The sequence below is a fragment of the Salmo trutta genome, chromosome 5, assembly GCF_901001165.1.
Source record: "Salmo trutta chromosome 5, fSalTru1.1, whole genome shotgun sequence".
Taxonomy (NCBI): Eukaryota; Metazoa; Chordata; class Actinopteri; order Salmoniformes; family Salmonidae; genus Salmo; species Salmo trutta.
The window spans coordinates 43,166,681-43,185,595 of NC_042961.1; the positions used below are offsets into that span (position 1 = coordinate 43,166,681).

The 18,915-nt window shown below is 42.3% G+C and overlaps 1 protein-coding gene across 3 annotated transcripts; it reads right to left on the reverse strand.

Annotated features, from left to right (window-relative positions):
- Positions 1–78: 78 nt before the first annotated feature.
- On the reverse strand, positions 79–13,521 carry hacd4 (3-hydroxyacyl-CoA dehydratase 4). 3 transcript variants are annotated; one of them, XM_029753729.1, is made up of 8 exons: positions 13,331–13,507; positions 12,978–13,148; positions 12,146–12,252; positions 11,246–11,373; positions 10,810–10,922; positions 4,165–4,271; positions 3,166–3,297; positions 79–341 (listed from the first exon to the last, which is right to left on the reverse strand). In XM_029753729.1, exons 2-8 carry the CDS (start codon positions 13,079–13,081, stop codon positions 259–261), a joined length of 774 nt encoding a protein of 257 aa, XP_029609589.1. In that variant the 5' UTR covers positions 13,082–13,148; positions 13,331–13,507; the 3' UTR covers positions 79–258. The 3 variants fall into 3 exon arrangements, with proteins under 3 accessions (XP_029609589.1, XP_029609591.1, XP_029609590.1); XM_029753731.1 differs by lacking the exon at positions 3,166–3,297 and having other exon boundaries at positions 13,331–13,521; XM_029753730.1 differs by lacking the exon at positions 10,810–10,922 and having other exon boundaries at positions 11,256–11,373; positions 13,331–13,502.
- Positions 13,522–18,915: the final 5,394 nt, after the last annotated feature.

Below are 18,915 nucleotides of genomic sequence, written 5' to 3' on the forward strand. Positions count from 1 at the left end.
ATTTTCAGATGTTTTGTTCATTTTAGACTGAGTAGTGCTTAGATTGGACATCAAGCCTTGGAAGAAAAGACCAGCAAGTTTCTCAACTGAACACATTTATAAACATTTTGCTCATCCAACTATTCTGAAAGTGTGACCTCATCATAGCAATGTTGTGCAAAGAAGGCTTCTTAGGAAGATGTTGCTGTTGGGTAATAATGTCTTCATGTCTTCTTAAGTAACTCCCAAAGTGATATATCCTAAAATAAGAAATCCACCTCATTTCCTTTTAATCTTCTTATTCCACTTCTCAAGACGCAGTTCTCTCGCCCTCAGCGAATGCCACACTGTTACACAAGCCCCTAGAAAGACAAAAGGTTGTCACAGTTAGCAGGTTCGTTCATGGGCAGGGCAAGTAGTTGAATATAAAATATTCCGTACAGGAGCTAGAGTGCTGTGAAAAAGTATTTGCTTACTTTCTGATGTTCTCTATTTTATTTTTGTATTTCTGACATTGAATGTTATCAGGTCTTCAACCAAAACCTAATATTAGATAAAGGGAACCTGAGTGAACAAATGACTCAAAATGTTGAGACTTATTTCATTTATTTAATTAACAAGGTTATGCAACACCCAATGCCCCTGTGTGAAAAAGTAATTGCCCCCTTGCACTCAACTGTTTGTGCCACCTTTTAGCTGCAATGTCTGCAACCAAACTCTTCCTGTAGTTGCTGATCAGTCTCTCACATCCCTGTTGAGGAATTTTGGCCCACACTTCCATGCAGTACTGCTTTAACTCAATGATATTTGTGGGTTTTCGAACATGAACTGCTAGTTTCAGGTCCTGCCACAACATCTCAATTGGGTTTAGGTATGGACTTTGACTAGGCCAGTGGTTCCCAAAAACCACTGGCCTGGTTGGAAAGATTTTTCGCATTGAGAGGAACCGTTGTCATTCACAATGGATGTGTAAAAAAAAAAAAAAAGACTTAGTCGACTTAATGTGTAATGAAAATAAAATGCATCCTTGCCTATGTAACAGACACTTGTGAAACTGAATGTACTGAACGCAAGCATGCAGGGGAAATAAAATTTTAAAAAACATTCTACAGATGAGTGACTGAATCGGTGGATTCATATGAAAGAATTCTTATTGGAGAGAGTCTTTCAAAAGCGAACCATGCCCCCTTCCCTCGGCTCACACGAGTGATGACCGCTCAGCTCCCAACACTTGGAAGTTTCACTGTGATCCTGGCTCAGTTGACATGCCCGTAAGTAAAATCGTGACCGAATGCATTCACAGGTCTCTAAGAACGAGTTTTGGTTACTGACTCAAAGGGAGTCAGGAACCCTGTTCCTGGAGAGCTACTGTCCTGTAGGTTTTCACTCCATCCCTCATCTAGCGCACCTGATTCTAATAATTAGCTGGTTGAAAAGCTGAATCAGGTTGGTTACAACTGGGGTTTGAGTGAAAACCTACAGGAAGGTAGCTTTCCAGGAACAGGGTTGGAGTTAAAACCTACAGGAGGGTAGCTCTCCAGGAACAGGGTTGGAGTGAAAACCTACAGGAAGGTAGCTCTCCAGGAACAGGGTTGGAGTTAAAACCTACAGGAGGGTAGCTCTCCAGGAACAGGGTTGGAGTGAAAACCTACAGGAAGGTAGCTCTCCAGGAACAGGGTTGGAGTGAAAACCTACAGGAGGGTAGCTCTCCAGGAACAGGGTTGGAGTGAAAACCTACAGGAAGGTAGCTCTCCAGGAACAGGGTTGGAGTTAAAACCTACAGGAGGGTAGCTCTCCAGGAACAGGGTTGGAGTGAAAACCTACAGGAAGGTAGCTCTCCAGGAACAGGGTTGGAGTTAAAACCTACAGGAGGGTAGCTCTCCAGGAACAGGGTTGGAGTTAAAACCTACAGGATGGTAGCTCTCCAGGAACAGGGTTGGCCTATGGTAGGCCTCTGAGCATTAATGAAAGATTCCGCCCAAAATCTATTTTTGTATTTGTTTCTTTAGTTCATTGTTGACATAATTCCAAAATGTTTTGCTTGTAAGCAATGAACTTTTCAAGATTTGTAACTTTCAAAATACAGAAATCATCACCGTTCAAAACAACTGGGAACTCAGAAATCTCTGACATCCGACTTCACTGCATTCAAGACAACTGGGAACTCTGGGGGAAAAAAACGAGCTCCAAGAGGAAAAAATCGTTTTGAACGGTCATCCAACTTGGAGTTCCAACTCAGGAACTCTGGCCTCTTTTTAGAACTCCCGACTTCCCGACATGAAGATCACAACGTCATGATTTGACCTTGTATCCTAGTTGTCTTGAAAGCACCATAAAACTCATGGTACCCTTCGCTAGCTCATATCTGTGTGAAGCTGTATTCAGTGCAATCGTCTGCATTAAAACCAAATATCGATCCAGGTTGGATGTGACAGCAGAGATGAGGAGTGCGGTGTCGACCACGCCCCCTGACTTTGAGAAGCTCCGACGCGACATGCATTAAGCACACCCATCTCATTAGTGGTGGGTGAGATGAGATACATTGTCAGACTAATTTCCAATTGACTGGCATAGCCACACATTAAAAGTATGTGATCGTGAGAAGACAATCAGAAATACTGTTAGAATGTTTTTCAATTGACTGCCATAGCCCCAAATAAAAAAAGTAAACATTGTCTGTTATGTACAGAATTTGTTTCACATGGTTGTGAGATTTTTCAGATATCAAAATGGGGTCGTGGGACAAAAAGGTTTAGGAACACCTGGACTAGGCCATTCCAGAACTTGGAATGTGTTGCTTTTGAGCTATTCTGATGTAGACTTGCTTGTGTGTTTTGTATGATTGTCTTGCTGCATGACCCATCTACGCTTCAGCTTCAGCTCACGGACAGATGGCCTGACATTCTCCTGTAGAATTCTCTGATACAGAGCACAATTCATGGTTCCTTCAAGTCATCCAGGTCCTGAGGCAGCAAAGCATCCCCAAACCATCACACTACCACCACCATGCTTAAACATTGGTATAAGGTTCTTACTGTGGAACGCTGTGTTTTGTTTCCGTCAGACATAGTGGAACTCATTTAAGGAATTAGTTACAGAAACATTCCCTTTTTGTAAATGGCTCTTCCAGTTTCATTCAGCCTGCGCCTTTAGGCTCTGCTAAGGAAGCTAAATCTGTTAACTTACCAACAGCCAGTAAAGGTAAGTATGCCTTCAGGAGGATAGGGAAGTAAATGTCTGCAGACACAGGCAGGCTGAGCTGGAATGAGTATGTTCCCAATGACTCAAAGTAAGGCAGTGATTGGTGAATGGTAATGCCTGGAAAAGACCAAAGCAGAAAGATTCTTCGCACACACTCTTCGATACACAAAATAGACCAAGTGAAAGGCAAAACTGCAAAAATGTCTACGGTCTACTGTTAAAACACAGAAGTTGTTTAGGCAAAATGCATGTACTCTGTACTGTCTAAAAAACACACACAGGCGCCTAAAGAAGTTGGAATGCGTCCCATTTCCTGACTTTGATATCTTTGTCAGCCTGCTGTGCCAACTCACTTCCTGTCTGCTCTAAATATTGCAATGCCTGACACATCATCACCAACTGTAACGGGATAAAACAAGACGCTGTGAGTGGAGATTAAAACATACCAAGTGAAAGTGTACTAATACATTTCTCTATCTTCTCTCCCCTCAAAAAAAGACCTTAGAAATGCCTCATGAGCTTAGTTCAACTGTTGTACCCCATCAGAACCCAAAATATAATCGTGTTTTACTACAATGTTTGTAAACAACATAAATGGAAACAAACACTGTATAGCCTCAAAACATGGTTTTGATATCATGGATGATCAGTCCTTTTATCCATAGCTCTGTCTATACATTTGAGAGTGGTTACATTTCTCAAACTCTATCCCTCATCTCTTTACTAAAACAGTGATGGGGTAGAAGCTTTGTTATTGTTCCAACTGCAGATTGGCCCTTTAAAGGGGCATTCCGTAAGATGCAACGAGCCCTGAGTCTGTAGATAAAGAGTCTAATGAATCTGTTGGTCAGGAACTAAATTCTGCGAGAGAAAAATAACATTCCAAGCAACCTATAAAACCCCTAATAGTTGTAATAATCACTGAGCTGTGGCAATGAAATCTTACTGAGTGCACCTTATGTAAAATAATAGTAAAGTATGAACCTTCTGTGATGACTGACATTATGTAGATGGGGATGGATAGGGTGTATCGAGCCCACAGCATGCCAAAGGAATCCGTGCCCATCAAACACAGGAGAACATGGGGGTACCTGCAAATGCCAGACAGAACCAAAAGTCAACCCATTAGCAACCATTGGAGTGGTGCACATTTTTGTTCCATCTTAACATTAGTTCCAAGTTTTAATGTCACGTGCACAAGAACAGTGAAATGCCTTTCATGTGAGCTCAAAACCCAACAATGCAGTAACCAATATCAATGTAGCACTAAAAATGACACAAGGTAGAACAAAAACACACAAGAAATAAGAAAGAGAAAGTGAGAAGCTACAGTGCCTTCAGAAAGTATTCACACCCCTTGAATTTTTCCACATTCTGTTGTGTAACAGCCTGAATGTAAAATTGATGAAATGTTTGTGTCACTGGCCTACAAGACATTACCCCATAATGTCAAAGCGGAATTGTATGTTTCAAATGAACTACAAATGAGAAGCTGAAGTGTCTGAAGCTGGAGTCTCATATCTCCCTCACTAGCTTTAAGCACCAGCTGTCAGAGCAGCTCACAGATCACTGCACCTGTACATAGCCCATCTGTAAACAGCCCATCTATCTACCTACCTCATCCCCATACTGTATTATTTATTTATCATGCTCCTTTGCACCCCAGTATCTCTACTCGCACATTCATCTTCTGCACATCTACCATTTCAGTTTTTTAATTACTATATTGTAATTACTTCGCCACTATGGCCTATTTATTGTCTTATCTCCCTTATCTTACCTCTTGCACTCACTGTATATAGACTTTTTGTTTTCTTTTGTTCTACTGTATTATTGACTGCATGTTTTGTTTATTCCATGTGTAACTCTGTGTTGTTCTATGTGTCGAATTGCTATGCTTTATCTTGGCCAGGTCGCAGTTGCAAATGAGAACTTGTTCTCAACTAGCCTACCTGGTTAAATAAAGGTCAAATAAAATGAAAAATAAGTATTCAACCCCTTGTTATGGCAAGTCTAAATAAGTTCAGGAGTAAACAAGTCACATAAGTTGCATCGACTGTGTTCAATAATAGTGTTTAACATAATTTTTGAATGACTGCCTCATCTCTGTACCCCACACATACAATTATCAGTGGAGCAGTGCATTTCAAACACAGATTCAACCACAAAGACCAGGGAGGTTTTCCAATGCTTTGCAAAGAAGGGCACCTATTGGTAGATGGGTAAAAAAAAAGCAGACATTAAATATCCCTTTAAGCATGGTGAAGTTATTAATCACACTTTGCATGGTGTATCAATACACCCAGACACTACAAAGATACAGGCGTTCTTCCTAACTCAGTTGCCGGAAAGGAAGGAAACCGCTCAGGGATTTCACCATGAGCCAATGGTGACTTTAAAACAGTTACAGAGTTTAATGGCTGTGATAGGAGAAAACTGAGGATGGATCAACAACATTGTAGTTACTCCACAATACTAACCTAACTGAAAAGGAGTCAGTAAAGAAGTAAGCCTTGCAAAATACAAATATTCCAAAACATGCATCTTGTTGCAAAAAGGCACTAAAGTTATACTGTAAAAGAAATTGGCAAAGCAATTTACTTTTTTCTCTTGAAAACAAAGTGTTATGTTTGGGGCGAATCCAATCCGACACATTACTGAGTACCACTCTATATTTTCAAGCATAGTGGTGGCTGCATCATGTTATGGGTATGCTTGTAATCGTTAAGGACTGGGAATTTTTTGAGGATAAAAAAGAAACCGAATGGAGCTAAGCACAGACAAAATCCTAGAGGAAAACCTGGTTAAGTCTGCTTTCCATCAGACACTGGGAGATGAATTTACCTTTCAGCAGTACAATAACCTAAAACGGAAGGCCAAATCTACACTGGAGTTGCTTACCAAGAAGACAGTGAATGTTCCTGAGTGGGCGAGTTACAGTTTTGACATAAATCTGCTTGAAAATCTATGGCAAGACCTGAAAATGGTTGTCCAGTAATGATCAACAACCAATTTGACAAAGCTTGAAGAATTGTGAAAAGAGTAATGGAAATGTTGTACAATCAAGGTGTGAAAAGCTCTTAAAGACATATTACCCAGAAAGACTCACAGCTGTAATCACTACCAAAGGTGATTCTAACACATTGACTCAGGGGGTTGAAGACGTATCTAATCAAGATATATTCATGTTTTATTTTTCATAACTCTTTTACAAATGTTAGAAGTTTTATTCCACTTTGACATTACAGAGTATTTTGTGTAGATTGTTAACAAAAAAATGACAATTAAATCAATTTGAATCCCACTTTGTCACACAACAAAATGTGGAAAAAGTCAAGGGGTGTGAATACTTTCTGAACTTTCTGAAGGATACTGTACAGTCGTGGCCAAAAGTTTTGAGAATAACACAAATATTCATTTTCACAAAGTCTGCTGCCTCAGTTCGTATGATGGCAATTTGCATATACTCCAGAATGTTATGAAGAGTGATCAGATGAATTGCAATTAATTGCAAAGTCCCTCTTTGCCATGCAAATGAACTGAATCCCAAAAATACATTTCCACTGCATTTCAGCCCTGCCACGAAAGGACCCGCTGACATCATGTCAGTGATTCTCTTGTTAACACAGGTGTGAGTGTTGACGAGGACAAGGCTGGAGATCCCTCTGTCATGCTGATTGAGTTCGAATAACAGACTGGAAGCTTCAAAAGGAGGGTGGTGCTTGGAATCATTGCTCTTCCTCTGTCAAACATGGTTACCTGCAAGGAAACACGTGCCGTCATCATTGCTTTGCACAAAAAAGTCTTCACAGGCAAGGATATTGCTGCCAGTAAGATTGCACCTGTAACGCCCTGGCCATAGAGAGGGTTTTTTGTTCTCTATTTTTGGTTAGGTCAGGGTGTGACATGGGTGGGCGTTCTAGGTTTCTTTTTCTTTGTTTCGGCCGTGTATGGCTCTCAATCAGGAACAGGTGTAGATCGTTGTTGCTGATTGGGAGTCATACATTGGCAGCCTGTTTTTCCTTTGGGGTTTGTGGGTGAATGCTTTCTGTTTAGTTGTAAGTACCTGACGGAACTGTCGGCTGTCATTTTTGTTTAATTTGTAATGTGTTCATTTTTGCATTAATGAACCCATCCTCCGCTGCACCTTGGTCTCATTCTGACGACGGCCGTTACAGCACCTAAATCAACCATTTATCGGATCATCAAGAACTTCAAGAAGAGCGGTTCAATTGTTGTGAAGAAGGCTTCAGGGCGCCCAAGAAAGTCCAGGAAGCGCCAGGACCGTCTCCTAACGTTGATTCAGCTGCGGGATCGGGCACCATCAGTACAGAGCTTGCTCAGGAATGGCAGCAGGCAGGTGTGAGTGCATCTGCACGCACAGTGAAGCGAAGACTTTTGGAGGATGGCCTGGTATCAAGAAGGGCAGCAAAGAAGCCACTTCTCTCCAGGAAAAACATCAGGGCCAGACTGATATTCTGCAAAAGGTACAGGGATTGGACTACTGAGGACTGGGGTAAAGTCATTTTCTCTGATGAATCCCCTTTCCGATTGAATAGGCGTATCCGGAAAAATGCTTGTCCGGAGAAGACAAGGTGAGTGCTACCATCAGTCCTGTGTCATGCCAACAGTAAAGCATCCTGAGACCATTCATGTGTGGGGTTGCTTCTCATCCAAGGGAGTGGGCTCACTCACAATTTTGCCTAAGAACACAGCCATGAATAAAGAATGGTACCAACACATTCTCCGAGAGCAACTTCTCCCAACCATCCAGGAACAGTTTGGTGACGAACAATGCCTTTTCCAGCATGATGGAGCACCTTGCCATAAGGCAAAAGTGATAACTAAGTGGCTTGGGGAACAAAACATCGATATTTTGGGTCCATGGCCAGGAAATTCCCCAGACCTTAATTCCATTGAGAACTTGTGGTCAATCCTCAGAGGCGGGTGGACAAACAAAACCCCAGAAATTCTGACAAACTCCAAGCATTGATTATGCAAGAATGGGCTGCCATCAGTCAGGATGTGGCCCTGAAATTAATTGACAGCATGCCAGGGCGGATTGCAGAGGTCTTGAAAAAGAAGGGTCAACACTGCAAATATTGACTCTTTGCATCAACTTCATGTAATTGTCAATAAAAGCCTTTGACACTTCTGAAATGCTTGTAATTATACTTCAGTATTTCATAGTAACATCTGACAAAAATATCTAAAGGCACTGAAGCAGCAAACTTTGTGAAAATTAGTATTTGTGTCATTCTCAAAACTTTTGGCCACGACTGTACTGGAGTGATAAAGGTATACAGTGGGGGAAAAAAGTATTTTATCCCCTGCTGATTTTGTACGTTTGCCCACTGACAAAGAAATGATCAGTCTATAATTTTAATGGTAGGTTTATTTGAACAGTGAGAGACAGAATAACAACAAAAATAGAGAAAAACGCATGTCAAAAATGTTATAAATTGATTTGCATTTTAATGAGGGAAATAAGTATTTGACCCCCTCTCAATTAGAAAGATTTCTGGCTCCCAGGTGTCTTTTATACAGGTAACGAGCTGAGATTAGGAGCACACTCTTAAAGGGAGTGCTCCTAACCGCAGCTTGTTACCTGTATAAAAGACACCTGTCCACAGAAGCAATCAATCAATCAGATTCCAAACTCTCCACCATGGCCAAGACCAAAGAGCTCTCCAAGGATGTCAGGGACAAGATTGTAGACCTACACAAGGCTGGAATGGGCTACAAGACCATCGCCACGCAGCTTGGTGAGAAGGTGACAACATTTAGTGTGATTATTCGCAAATGGAAGAAACACAAAATAACTGTCAATCTCCCTCGGCCTGGGGCTCCATGCAAGATCTCACCTCGTGGAATTGCAATGAGCATGAGAACGTTGAGGAATCAGCCCAGAACTACACGGGAGGATCTTGTCAATGATCTCAAGGCAGCTGGGACCATAGTCACCAAGAAAACAATTGGTAACACACTACGCCGTGAAGGACTGAAATCCTGCAGCACCCGCAAGGTCCCCCTGCTCAAGAATACATATACATGCCCATCTGAAGTTTGCCAATGAACATCTGAATGATTCAGAGGACAACTGGTGAAAGTGTTGTGGTCAGATGAGACCAAAATGGAGCTCTTTGGCATCAACTCAACTCGCCATGTTTGGAGGAGGAGGAATGCTGCCTATGACCCCAAGAACACCATCTCCACCGTCAAACATGGAGGTGGAAACATTATGCTTTGGGGGTGTTTTTCTGCTAAGGGGACAGGACAACTTCACCGCATCATTTGACGGGGCCATGTACTGTGAAATCTTGGGTGAGAACCTCCTTCCCTCAGCCAGGGCATTGAAAATGGGTCGTGGATGGGTATTCCAGCATGACAATGACCCAAAACACACGGCCAAGGCAACAAAGGAGTGGTTCAAGAAGAAGCACATTAAGGTCCTGGAGTGGCCTAGCCAGTCTCCAGACCTTAATCCCATAGAAAATCTGTGGAGGGAGCTGAAGGTTCGAGTTCCCAAACGTCAGTCTCGAAACCTTAATGACTTGGAGAAGATCTGCAAAGAGGAGTGGGACAAAATCCCTCCTGAGATGTGTGCAAACTTGGTGGCTAACTACAAGAAACATCTGACCTCTGTGATTGCCAACAAGGGTTTTGCCACCAAGTACTAAGTCATGTTTTGCAGAGGGGGTTAAATACTTATTTCCCTCATTAAAATGCAAATCAATTTATAACATTTTTGACATGCGTTTTTCTGGATTTTTTTGTTGTTATCCTGGCTCTCACTGTTCATATAAACCTACCATTAAAAGTATAGACTGATCATTTCTTTGTAAGTGGGCAAACGTACAAAACCAGCAGGGGATCAAATACTTTTTTCCCCCACTGTATATGTATAGAGCTAAGGTGACTAGGCATACGGATATATGATGAACAGAGTAACAGAAGCGTAAATTATGATTATATGGGCGTGTGTGTAGAGTCAGTATTAATGTGTGCATGTTATGTGTGTGTTGGCGTGTCAGTGAGCGAGAATGTGTAGAGTCCTGTGAGTGTGCATAGAGACAGTGCAAAAATAAAATACAAGGGTCAACTCAGACAGTGCGTGTAGACATTCTGTTAGCTATTTAAAAGTCTTATCGCTTGGGGATAGAAGCTGTTCAGGAGCCTGTTGGTGTCAGAGTTGATGCACCGGTACCGCTTGCCATGCGGAAGCAGAGAGAACAGTCTATGGCTTAGGTGGCTGGAGTTTTTAACGATTTTCCAGGCCTTCCTTTTACGCCGCCTCATATAGAGGTCGTGGGTGGCTGGGAGCTCGGTCCCAGTGATTTACTGGGCTGTCTGCACCACCCTCTGTAGCGCCATGCGACCCTGAGGGGGAAAAGACACTGTCGCACCTTCTTCACGACTGTGCCTGTAGTCCACGATCATCTCCTTGGTTTTACTGACGTTGAGGGAAAGGTTGTTGTCACGGCACCATACTGCCAGGTCAACACACCTGTTCCAGCCTAACTAATCAAGGGCTAGGTGAATAGTTGAATCAGATGTTAGTGCTGGGTTAGGACAAAAATATGCAACCCAAACCCTTTTTATGTCTTTGTTCCGATGAAATATACATACCTTAACAGATCTAGAATATTCCACAGGTAAAACTGTGCACACACAACTGGTTTACTCTGGACCTCCTCTTGACTGACTATCACCATAAATAGTAGGAAGTTTCTGGTCATAACCTGGATAAGGAAACGTTGGCATTAGACTACTTTTGAGGTCTTTGATATTGGCGTGAACTACTACCACAGAAGTCGTTGCGGACATACTGTGCTTTCCAAAATGACATAGTGCATCACTTATCTCCATTTGTTGCTTGCACAGTCACGTACACACCAAACAGGACCACTAATCAGAGATGAATTGCTCTAACCGGTCCTATTTTGTCTGATCGGTGAAGTGAAAATCCTCAATTAATGGATGAAGGGTACACTTTGTAGCATTTGAACAGGGCCCAGACTCCAAAGAGACAGAACACATTGTTAAGCTTGGCAGTGGCACACACTTGAACAAACCGTGGCAGAAGGCGTGCCTTCTCGATCCCATCAGCGATGTGGAAGAGCTCGAGCACGGACAACAGCTGGCATAGACTCATCACAACCCCCACAGCATAGAAGGTGTCAGCAAGCGCGTCTGGGAAACAAGAACATTAGGTTCGGGTTTATACTTACCTGTACTCATACTGCATTATACAGTCTCATAAAGCATTTATGAATGGGCTCTTGAGTCTAGACAAGGGATGGGCAACTACTGGCAGCCTGCAGCAGTTTTTCTCGTTATGTAAGTCACTGACTGTCTGCCAAACATTTTTAGAGTAGTCTCCACTCTTAGAAACAAAGGTGCTAAGTAGAACCATATAGGGTTCTTCGGTTTGTCCCCATAGGGGAACCCTTTGGTATAATTGTTGCATGAAATTGGTTATAAAATTGCAAAAATCTTCTCTCCACTCCATGGCAAAATGTGTAGAAATGCAGCAAACTTGCTTTAAAATTGCTAAATTGCAAAAACGAAAACAATTTCTCTCAGCTGTCAAGAGGGGGGCTGCGAAAATGTTTTGCTCTAAAGGTGGTGGGGAGGGCCCAACAACGAAATGATGACAAAAGGCTAAGGCCGGCTCTGACTGCATGTGCGTAATGAATGAAGGAACATAAAGATGTGATCTGAGTAATAGCAATGTAACGCGTAGCCTATTTGAAGTATAGGCTTTACCGACATTTAAAGCACGCTTCCGGGTTTTCCGATCACGAGTATCAAGCATGATAAAATTTACGAATAACAGTATTAACGAGATCAGCACCCCCGTAGCAGACCCCTGCAGCGCCTCGTTATGGGTTCAGTGGAAGTTGCCCATCCCTGGTCTAGACTATCCAGCTCTGCTGTTTTGACTCTGATCTCGACAACTTACCTCCACCAAACGTGAGAAACCTGGCTGTCATGTTTGCAAATATCCATGTGTGCCCACAGAACTGAAGCAGGTTATACAGGAAAAGGTAAGCAAGTCTAATGCTGAGCCTAGAAAAGAAAATAATACACACTAATACGAAAAAGTATGATTTACATTTTAGTAGACACTCTTATCCAGAGCGACTTATAGTAGTGAATGCATACATTTCATTTCATGCATTCTTTTTTTTTTTTTTGTACTGGCCCCCCGTGGGAATCGAACCCACAACCCTGGCGTTGCAAACACCATGCTCTACCAACTGAGCCACAGGGAAGGCCTATGATCTGCATACCTTCCACAAAAAGGCATCTTTTACAGTATTTAACATAATAATAGCTCATGACAATACAACATAACATAAATTATAATTAATTATCATTATTTTAAGACAATAATTATAAGAATAATATATATGTATTTTTTGGGCAATAAAACAAATCATTATACAGCCTACTAAGCGGCTCAAATCTTAACTTTGTCTTGTGTTTTCCTAAAACTCCTCAACAAGTCTTGACAAATCCTGTTGTGGTTAATGACTTGTTGGAATAAATTGGTATAATAGGCAGACTACTGAAAAGAATGTTAACAGTCACGGAATGTTCAGCCACATAAAGCCCCTCGTCTAGTGTTTTTAACCATTTGGTGATTTTCTATGCAGTTTTGTGATAAGGGGAAGTTCCCTACATAAACACAACCTAAAGTTTCTCCAAGTAGAGGTCTCTGCGGCCAATGCACACACTGCAAATTCTTATTTCATTCCGAAATTGGGCAAGACAAAGCTTTGTGTCCTTACCTCATTTCACCTGGAAACGACGGACGAAAAAGTAAATGATGTACTGAAGTTGTTTCCTGTGCTTTTGCAAATCCCAAATTCGAGGAAGTCGACATCTCTCTCATGCAAGTGCAGCTATCTGACGTCAAGGAGGTTGGTCGGATATTCAGTCACGTTTGGTGCTTTTTCCCCCTAAAAAAATGATTATGATGCCGATTCTGTATGCGCACTATGGCGCGTGCTCGCATATGTTACGTTATCTATACCTCTACCTAAAATATTATATAAATCAAAGGTCCATAAATATGATAAATAAAAACAAACAATTGATCACATTTTGTATGAATATGAATTATACTAGAATTCAATCATACCTGCAGTGCTTTGTTACAATGCTGCATGGATAATCATAAATCCGGATATTCAGAGTCAGATCACCGCCCAGTTCACTACACTGATGTCAGAAGTGGGAAGACACCGCACGGCCGAAGAGTGAGCAGACCCATGAAGGGGTTTGAGAGAATGTTGAGGTCTGGGAACGCACTAGCCTACCTAAGGGAACCTGGCACCCTGTTATGCATCTTTTCCCAGTGGTTTAAATTGCTGATTTTTGACCATCTGTCAGATATGGGGGTTAATGCCCTCTAGTGGTTGATTTTGAACAAGGGAATTCAAACTCAGTCCTTGAGGTCTTCACATCACTGGTTTTCAACCTTACTCCATAATCTGTTTTTAAACCATACCCTGTAAACCAACCCAATCTAACTTGATTTAAAGTACTTGAAGTAAAACGTTAAACAACCTTAGTCATTTGTTTGGTATTACAGGACTAGGTAATCCAGACATTTCCACAAAGTCAACTTTCGGCTAATATAGTGTATGGAATGAATCCACGTGACCTACATGTTGTGCTTCCCCAATGTCGGTGTAACAGAAGCCGTGCAGCGTGACATGCCAAGGGGTCTGGCTTATAGCTGCAGCCTGCCACTCTGACACCTCAGGATTCGGGTGCGAACAGCACCCATAGGGTCCAACCCAATCAAATCTAATTTTATTTGTCACATGCTTAGTAAAGGACAGTTGTAGACTAACAGTAAAATGCTTACTTATGGGCCCTTCCCAGCAATGCATAGAGAAAGGACATAGATAAATAATAGAAAAGTAATCACACGTAATAAAAAACGTAATAATAAATACACAATGACTAACGATAACTTGGCTATTTATCTAATTGAGGTAGATATGTAAATATAACTAGGAATAAAGTGACTAGGCAACAGGATAGATAATAAACAGTAACAGCAGCATATGTGATGAGTCAAAAAAGTTATGCAGATTGTCCGGGTAGCTATTTGGTTAACTATTTAACTAACTCTTTAAAAGTCCTATGGCTTGGGGGTAGAAGCTGTTCAGGGTCCTGTTGGTTCCAGACTTGGTGCATCGGTACTGCTTGCCATGCGGTTGCAGAGAGAACAGTCTATGACTTGGGTGGCTGGAGTCTTTGACAGTTGTTTGGGCCTCCCTCTGACACTGCCTGATATAGAGGTCCTAGATGGCAGGAAGCTCGGCCTCAGTGATGTAATGGGCCGTACACACTACTCTATGTAGTGCCTTGTGGTCTCTGACCTCCTTATAGGCTGTCTCATTCTCGTCAGTGATCAGGCCTACCACCGTCAAGTAATCAGCAAACTTAATGATGGTGTTGGAGTTGTGCCAAGCAGTCGTGGGTGAACAGAGACTACAGGAGGGGACTAAGCAGGCACCCCTGAGGACCCCCATGTTGAGGGTCAGCGTGGCGGATTTGTTGTTGCCTACCCTCACCACATGGGGGCGGCCCGTCAGGAAGTCCAGGATCCAGTTGTAGAGGGAGGTGTTCAATCCCAGAGTCTTTTTGCTTAGTGATGAGCTTGGAGGACACTATGATGTTGAATGCTGAGCTGTAGTCATTGAACAGCATTCTCACATATGTGTTCCTCTTGTCCAGGTGGGAGAGGGCAGGTTGGAGATTGCATCATCTGTGGATCTGATGGGGAGGTATGCAAATTGGGGTGGGTCCAGGGTGTCTGGGATAATGGTGTTGATGGTGTTGATGTGAGCCATGACCAGCCTTTCAAAGCATTTCATGGCTACAGATGTGAGTGCTACGAGGTGATTGTCATTTAGACAGGTTACTTTAGCGTTCTTGGGCACAGGAACTGTGGTGGTCTGCTTGAAACATGTAGGTATTACAGACTGGGTCAGGTTGAGGTTGAAAATGTCAGTGAAAACACTTGCCAGCTGGTCAACGTATGCTCTTAGTATGCATTCTGGTAATCCGTCTGGCCCTGCGGCCTTGTGAATGTTAACCTGTTTAAAGGTCTTACTCACATCGCTACGGAGAGCATGATCACACAGTCATCCAGAACAGCTGGTGCTATCATGCATGGTTCAGGGTTGCTTGCCTCAAATTGAGCATTGAAGGCGTTTAGCTCGTCTGGTAGGCCCGTGTCACTGGGCAGTTAATGTCTGGGTTTCTCTTTGTAATCCGTGATAGTTTTCCCTGCCACATCCGATGAACATCAGGACCGGCGTAGTAGGATTCAATCATAGTCCTGTATTGATACTTTACCTGTTTGATGGCTCGTCGGAGGTCATAGCAGGATTTCTTATAAACATTCGGACTGGTGTCCCGCTCTGTGAAAGCGGCAGCTCTTGGCGTTAGCTTAGTGAGGATGTTCCCTGTAATCCATGGCTTTTGGTTGGGATACGTATTAATGGTTGCGGGGGTGCGTCGTCATCGATGCACTTATTAATGAAGCCGGTGACTGATGTGGTAAACTCCGCAATGCCATCGGATGAATCCCGGAACATATTCCAGTCTGTGCTAGCGAAACAGTCTTGTAGCTTACTATCCACTTCATCGGACCGCTTCCGTATTAATCGCATCACTGGTACTTCCTGTTTAAGTTTTTGCTTGTAAGCATGAATCAAGAGGATAGAGTTATGGTCAGATTTGCCAGATGGAGGGCAAGGGATAGCTTTGTATGCATTTCTGTGTGTGGAGTAAAGGTCATCTAGAGTTTTGTCGCCTCTAGTTGCACAGGTGACATGCTGGTAGAAATGAGGTAAGACGGAATTCAGTTTCCCTGCAATAAAATCACTGTCCACTAGGAGCGCCGCCTCTGGATGAGCATTTCCTTGTTTACTTATGGCCCTATACAGCTCATTGAGTGTGGTCTTTACATTTTTTTACATTTTAGTCATTTAGCAGACGCTCTTACCCAGAGCGACTTACAGTAGTGAATGCATAAATTTCATAATATATATTTTTTTCGGTCTTAGTGCCAGCATCGGTTTGTAAATAGACAGCTATTAGACACCAGGATGGGGTAGTGGGGGTAGTGGTGGTGATGGTGGGGGTTCGGGTTAATGGTGTGTGGTAGAAAATAAACAGTGGAGCTTGTAGGGAGCGACCCTGCATGCCTGGCTAAGAGTATTGATGACAGCTCACTTTTGCTCGCATTGCATGTCTTAAAGATACAGGCCCTTTATTACTGCAGAAAAGTAGCACCCAACGATTTCTGTTTTTCAGATCACACAAATGTCTCATTGACAGGGCTTTAGTAAAGTAAGACTGTCTGTTGGGACTGGGTAGAGTTTCCCACCATACAGGAAGGTCAAAGTGACACCAGAGAAGTACTCAAGTCCATTCCAAGTTTGCAGGTTTTAGATGCCTGTGTCTCTGCTGGCTCTACCACAGTGCACGGATGAAGAAATGCCTTGTTGAAGGGGGACGTTAGGACGCTCGCCACAATTCCAAACCAAACGGCTTCATGCCAATATGACTGCCTACAATGTGATTGATTATCTTACACTTTACTATTTACCTGATGTTTACTTTGAAAAAATAGTTAAGATACTTATTATGTAATAACTATCTAGTATTTACTATTCTGTTCGTTTGTGATGAATTCAAATAATTAATATTTAGTACCATTTGGTAGCAGGTATTGCTACCAACTGTCTAGAATTCCTCAAAGTAGGATACTATGTATTTTAGTAAATACTAGGCAAACAACCTGTATCTCAACTGGCAGTTTAGTGTATGACATTACAGAGACCGTATACAGTATGAACACATGCCTGTATTGCATTTGTCACAAATCCATAAAACGTGACTCCAGAGTCTAAGGTCACCCAAGCATCATATTCTTAGAAAAAAAAAACTCTAATCCAAATGGATTGCTAGACGGACCAAGCGAGAATCATGTTTCTGTAAAAACATATTCTGTTTTCAGGGCCCCATTACAACCACAAGGCACCAGCCCTTAATATAGTTCTCTGTAGACAACCAAAGGAGCCTGTTTGCTAACGGACAGCCCTTCAACAGACCTGGTGTCCCAAGGAGGCCTGGTTAAATACAACCCAATGAGCTCCTTGTTGTCAGGGCAGTTGACTATAGAGAGGCCCAGTGTCTGCTCAGATTTGTCAGCCAACCAAACCGATCCCAATGTTTTCCATTGCTTCCCAACTTAATCCCAGGCCTAGAGATATGTTGCCTTGGTGGAATGGGTCAATCCCAGGCAATTCGGCACAGTTACAGCATGTATAAAAGGTGCAGGGAAATGGTTGCATGCTATCGCCTTCAACATTACAATAATGAATATTGATAATAAAAAAAAAGTCAAATATCAAGTAATTAGAAGAAGGTAGTATGCAAAGAAAGTAATAAGCTGATATGTACATAATAGGATGTACAGAATAGATACTGAATGTGCTATGTCAAGTATAACTGTATTTACAAATATAAAGTGGGTAGTGTAGTTAAATCAACAGTATATACTAGGTAAGCAGCGTTGAATGTCAGTGTGTCAAATAGGGGGTGCTTATATTTGTCCTGTTTCACTGCATGTTTAACGGGCGTCGTAAGGATTAGACCAAGGTGCAGCGGGAACGTGTATACTCATCTTCATTATTACATCAAAAGAAGGAAAAACAAACAAATCACGTATACAAAACAACGAACGACACTAAACAGTCCTGTCAGGTGTACAGACACAAAACAGGAAACAACTACCCACAAACCCCCATAGCACAAACACCCCTATTCATAGGACCTTCAATCAGAGGCAACGAGGAACAGCTGCCTCCAATTGAAGGTCAATCAACAAACCCTAAACATAGAAATAGAAAGACTAGACTGAACATAGAAATACATTAACATAGACCAAAAACCCCGGAACACTCTGAACAAACACCCCTCTTACGTAAGCACATAGACCAACAAACCCCGAGACACTCTAAACAAACACCCCCTGCCACGTCCTGACCAAACTACAATAACAAAATACTCCTTTACTGATCAGGACGTGACAGCATGTACAAGTGAGAGGTGGAAATGTTTTTTTTTTCATATCCCAACTCCCCCTGAGACACCCTTGGAGAGTGGGGTCATAGCCAGAGATCAGCCATTATTGACGGCGACCCTGGAGCAATTATGGTTAAGTGCCTTGCTCAAGGGCAGATCAACTAATGTTTCACTTTGTCGGCACAGGGATTCAAACTAGCAACCTTTCGGTTACTGGCCCAACGCTCGCAATGCAAATAGTCTTGCTTTCATAACTTATACGTGCAATCTTTGGAAAAAAAAAATCGATGACCTACGCATCTGCTAACCCTAGGCTACCTGCCATAGTTGTGCGTGTAAGTTTTGGATGTGAGGAGAGTCAGTACAAATAGTGTCTAGGTGTAGATCATCTTTAAAGATGGAATCCGCAGTAGGGGGGAACAGCGTCACTGGCCGCCCCACATCGTTGTTATTGCAGTACATATTGTTCTTTTCTATCGCGCGTGCAATAATGTGTGTTTGTTTGTTGTTTGCAGTAAGTTCTTTGTTGTTGTGATATGGCACAAGGACGTGGCAGCTTTAAAGGGCAACTCCACCACTTTTCAACCTCATTTTCAGTACCTCCAGCACAAT

Coding starts and splice junctions, on each gene's coding strand:
- hacd4 (XM_029753729.1), bottom strand. CDS start 13,081: ATGAGAGAGATGTCGACTTCCTCGAATTTGGGATTTGCAAAAGCACAG. Junction 11,374..12,145: donor GTTTCTCACGTTTGGTGGAG/GTAAGTTGTCGA, acceptor CTTGTTTCCCAG/ACGCGCTTGCTGACACCTTC. Junction 10,923..11,245: donor TTCTGCCACGGTTTGTTCAA/GTGTGTGCCACT, acceptor TTCCTTATCCAG/GTTATGACCAGAAACTTCCT.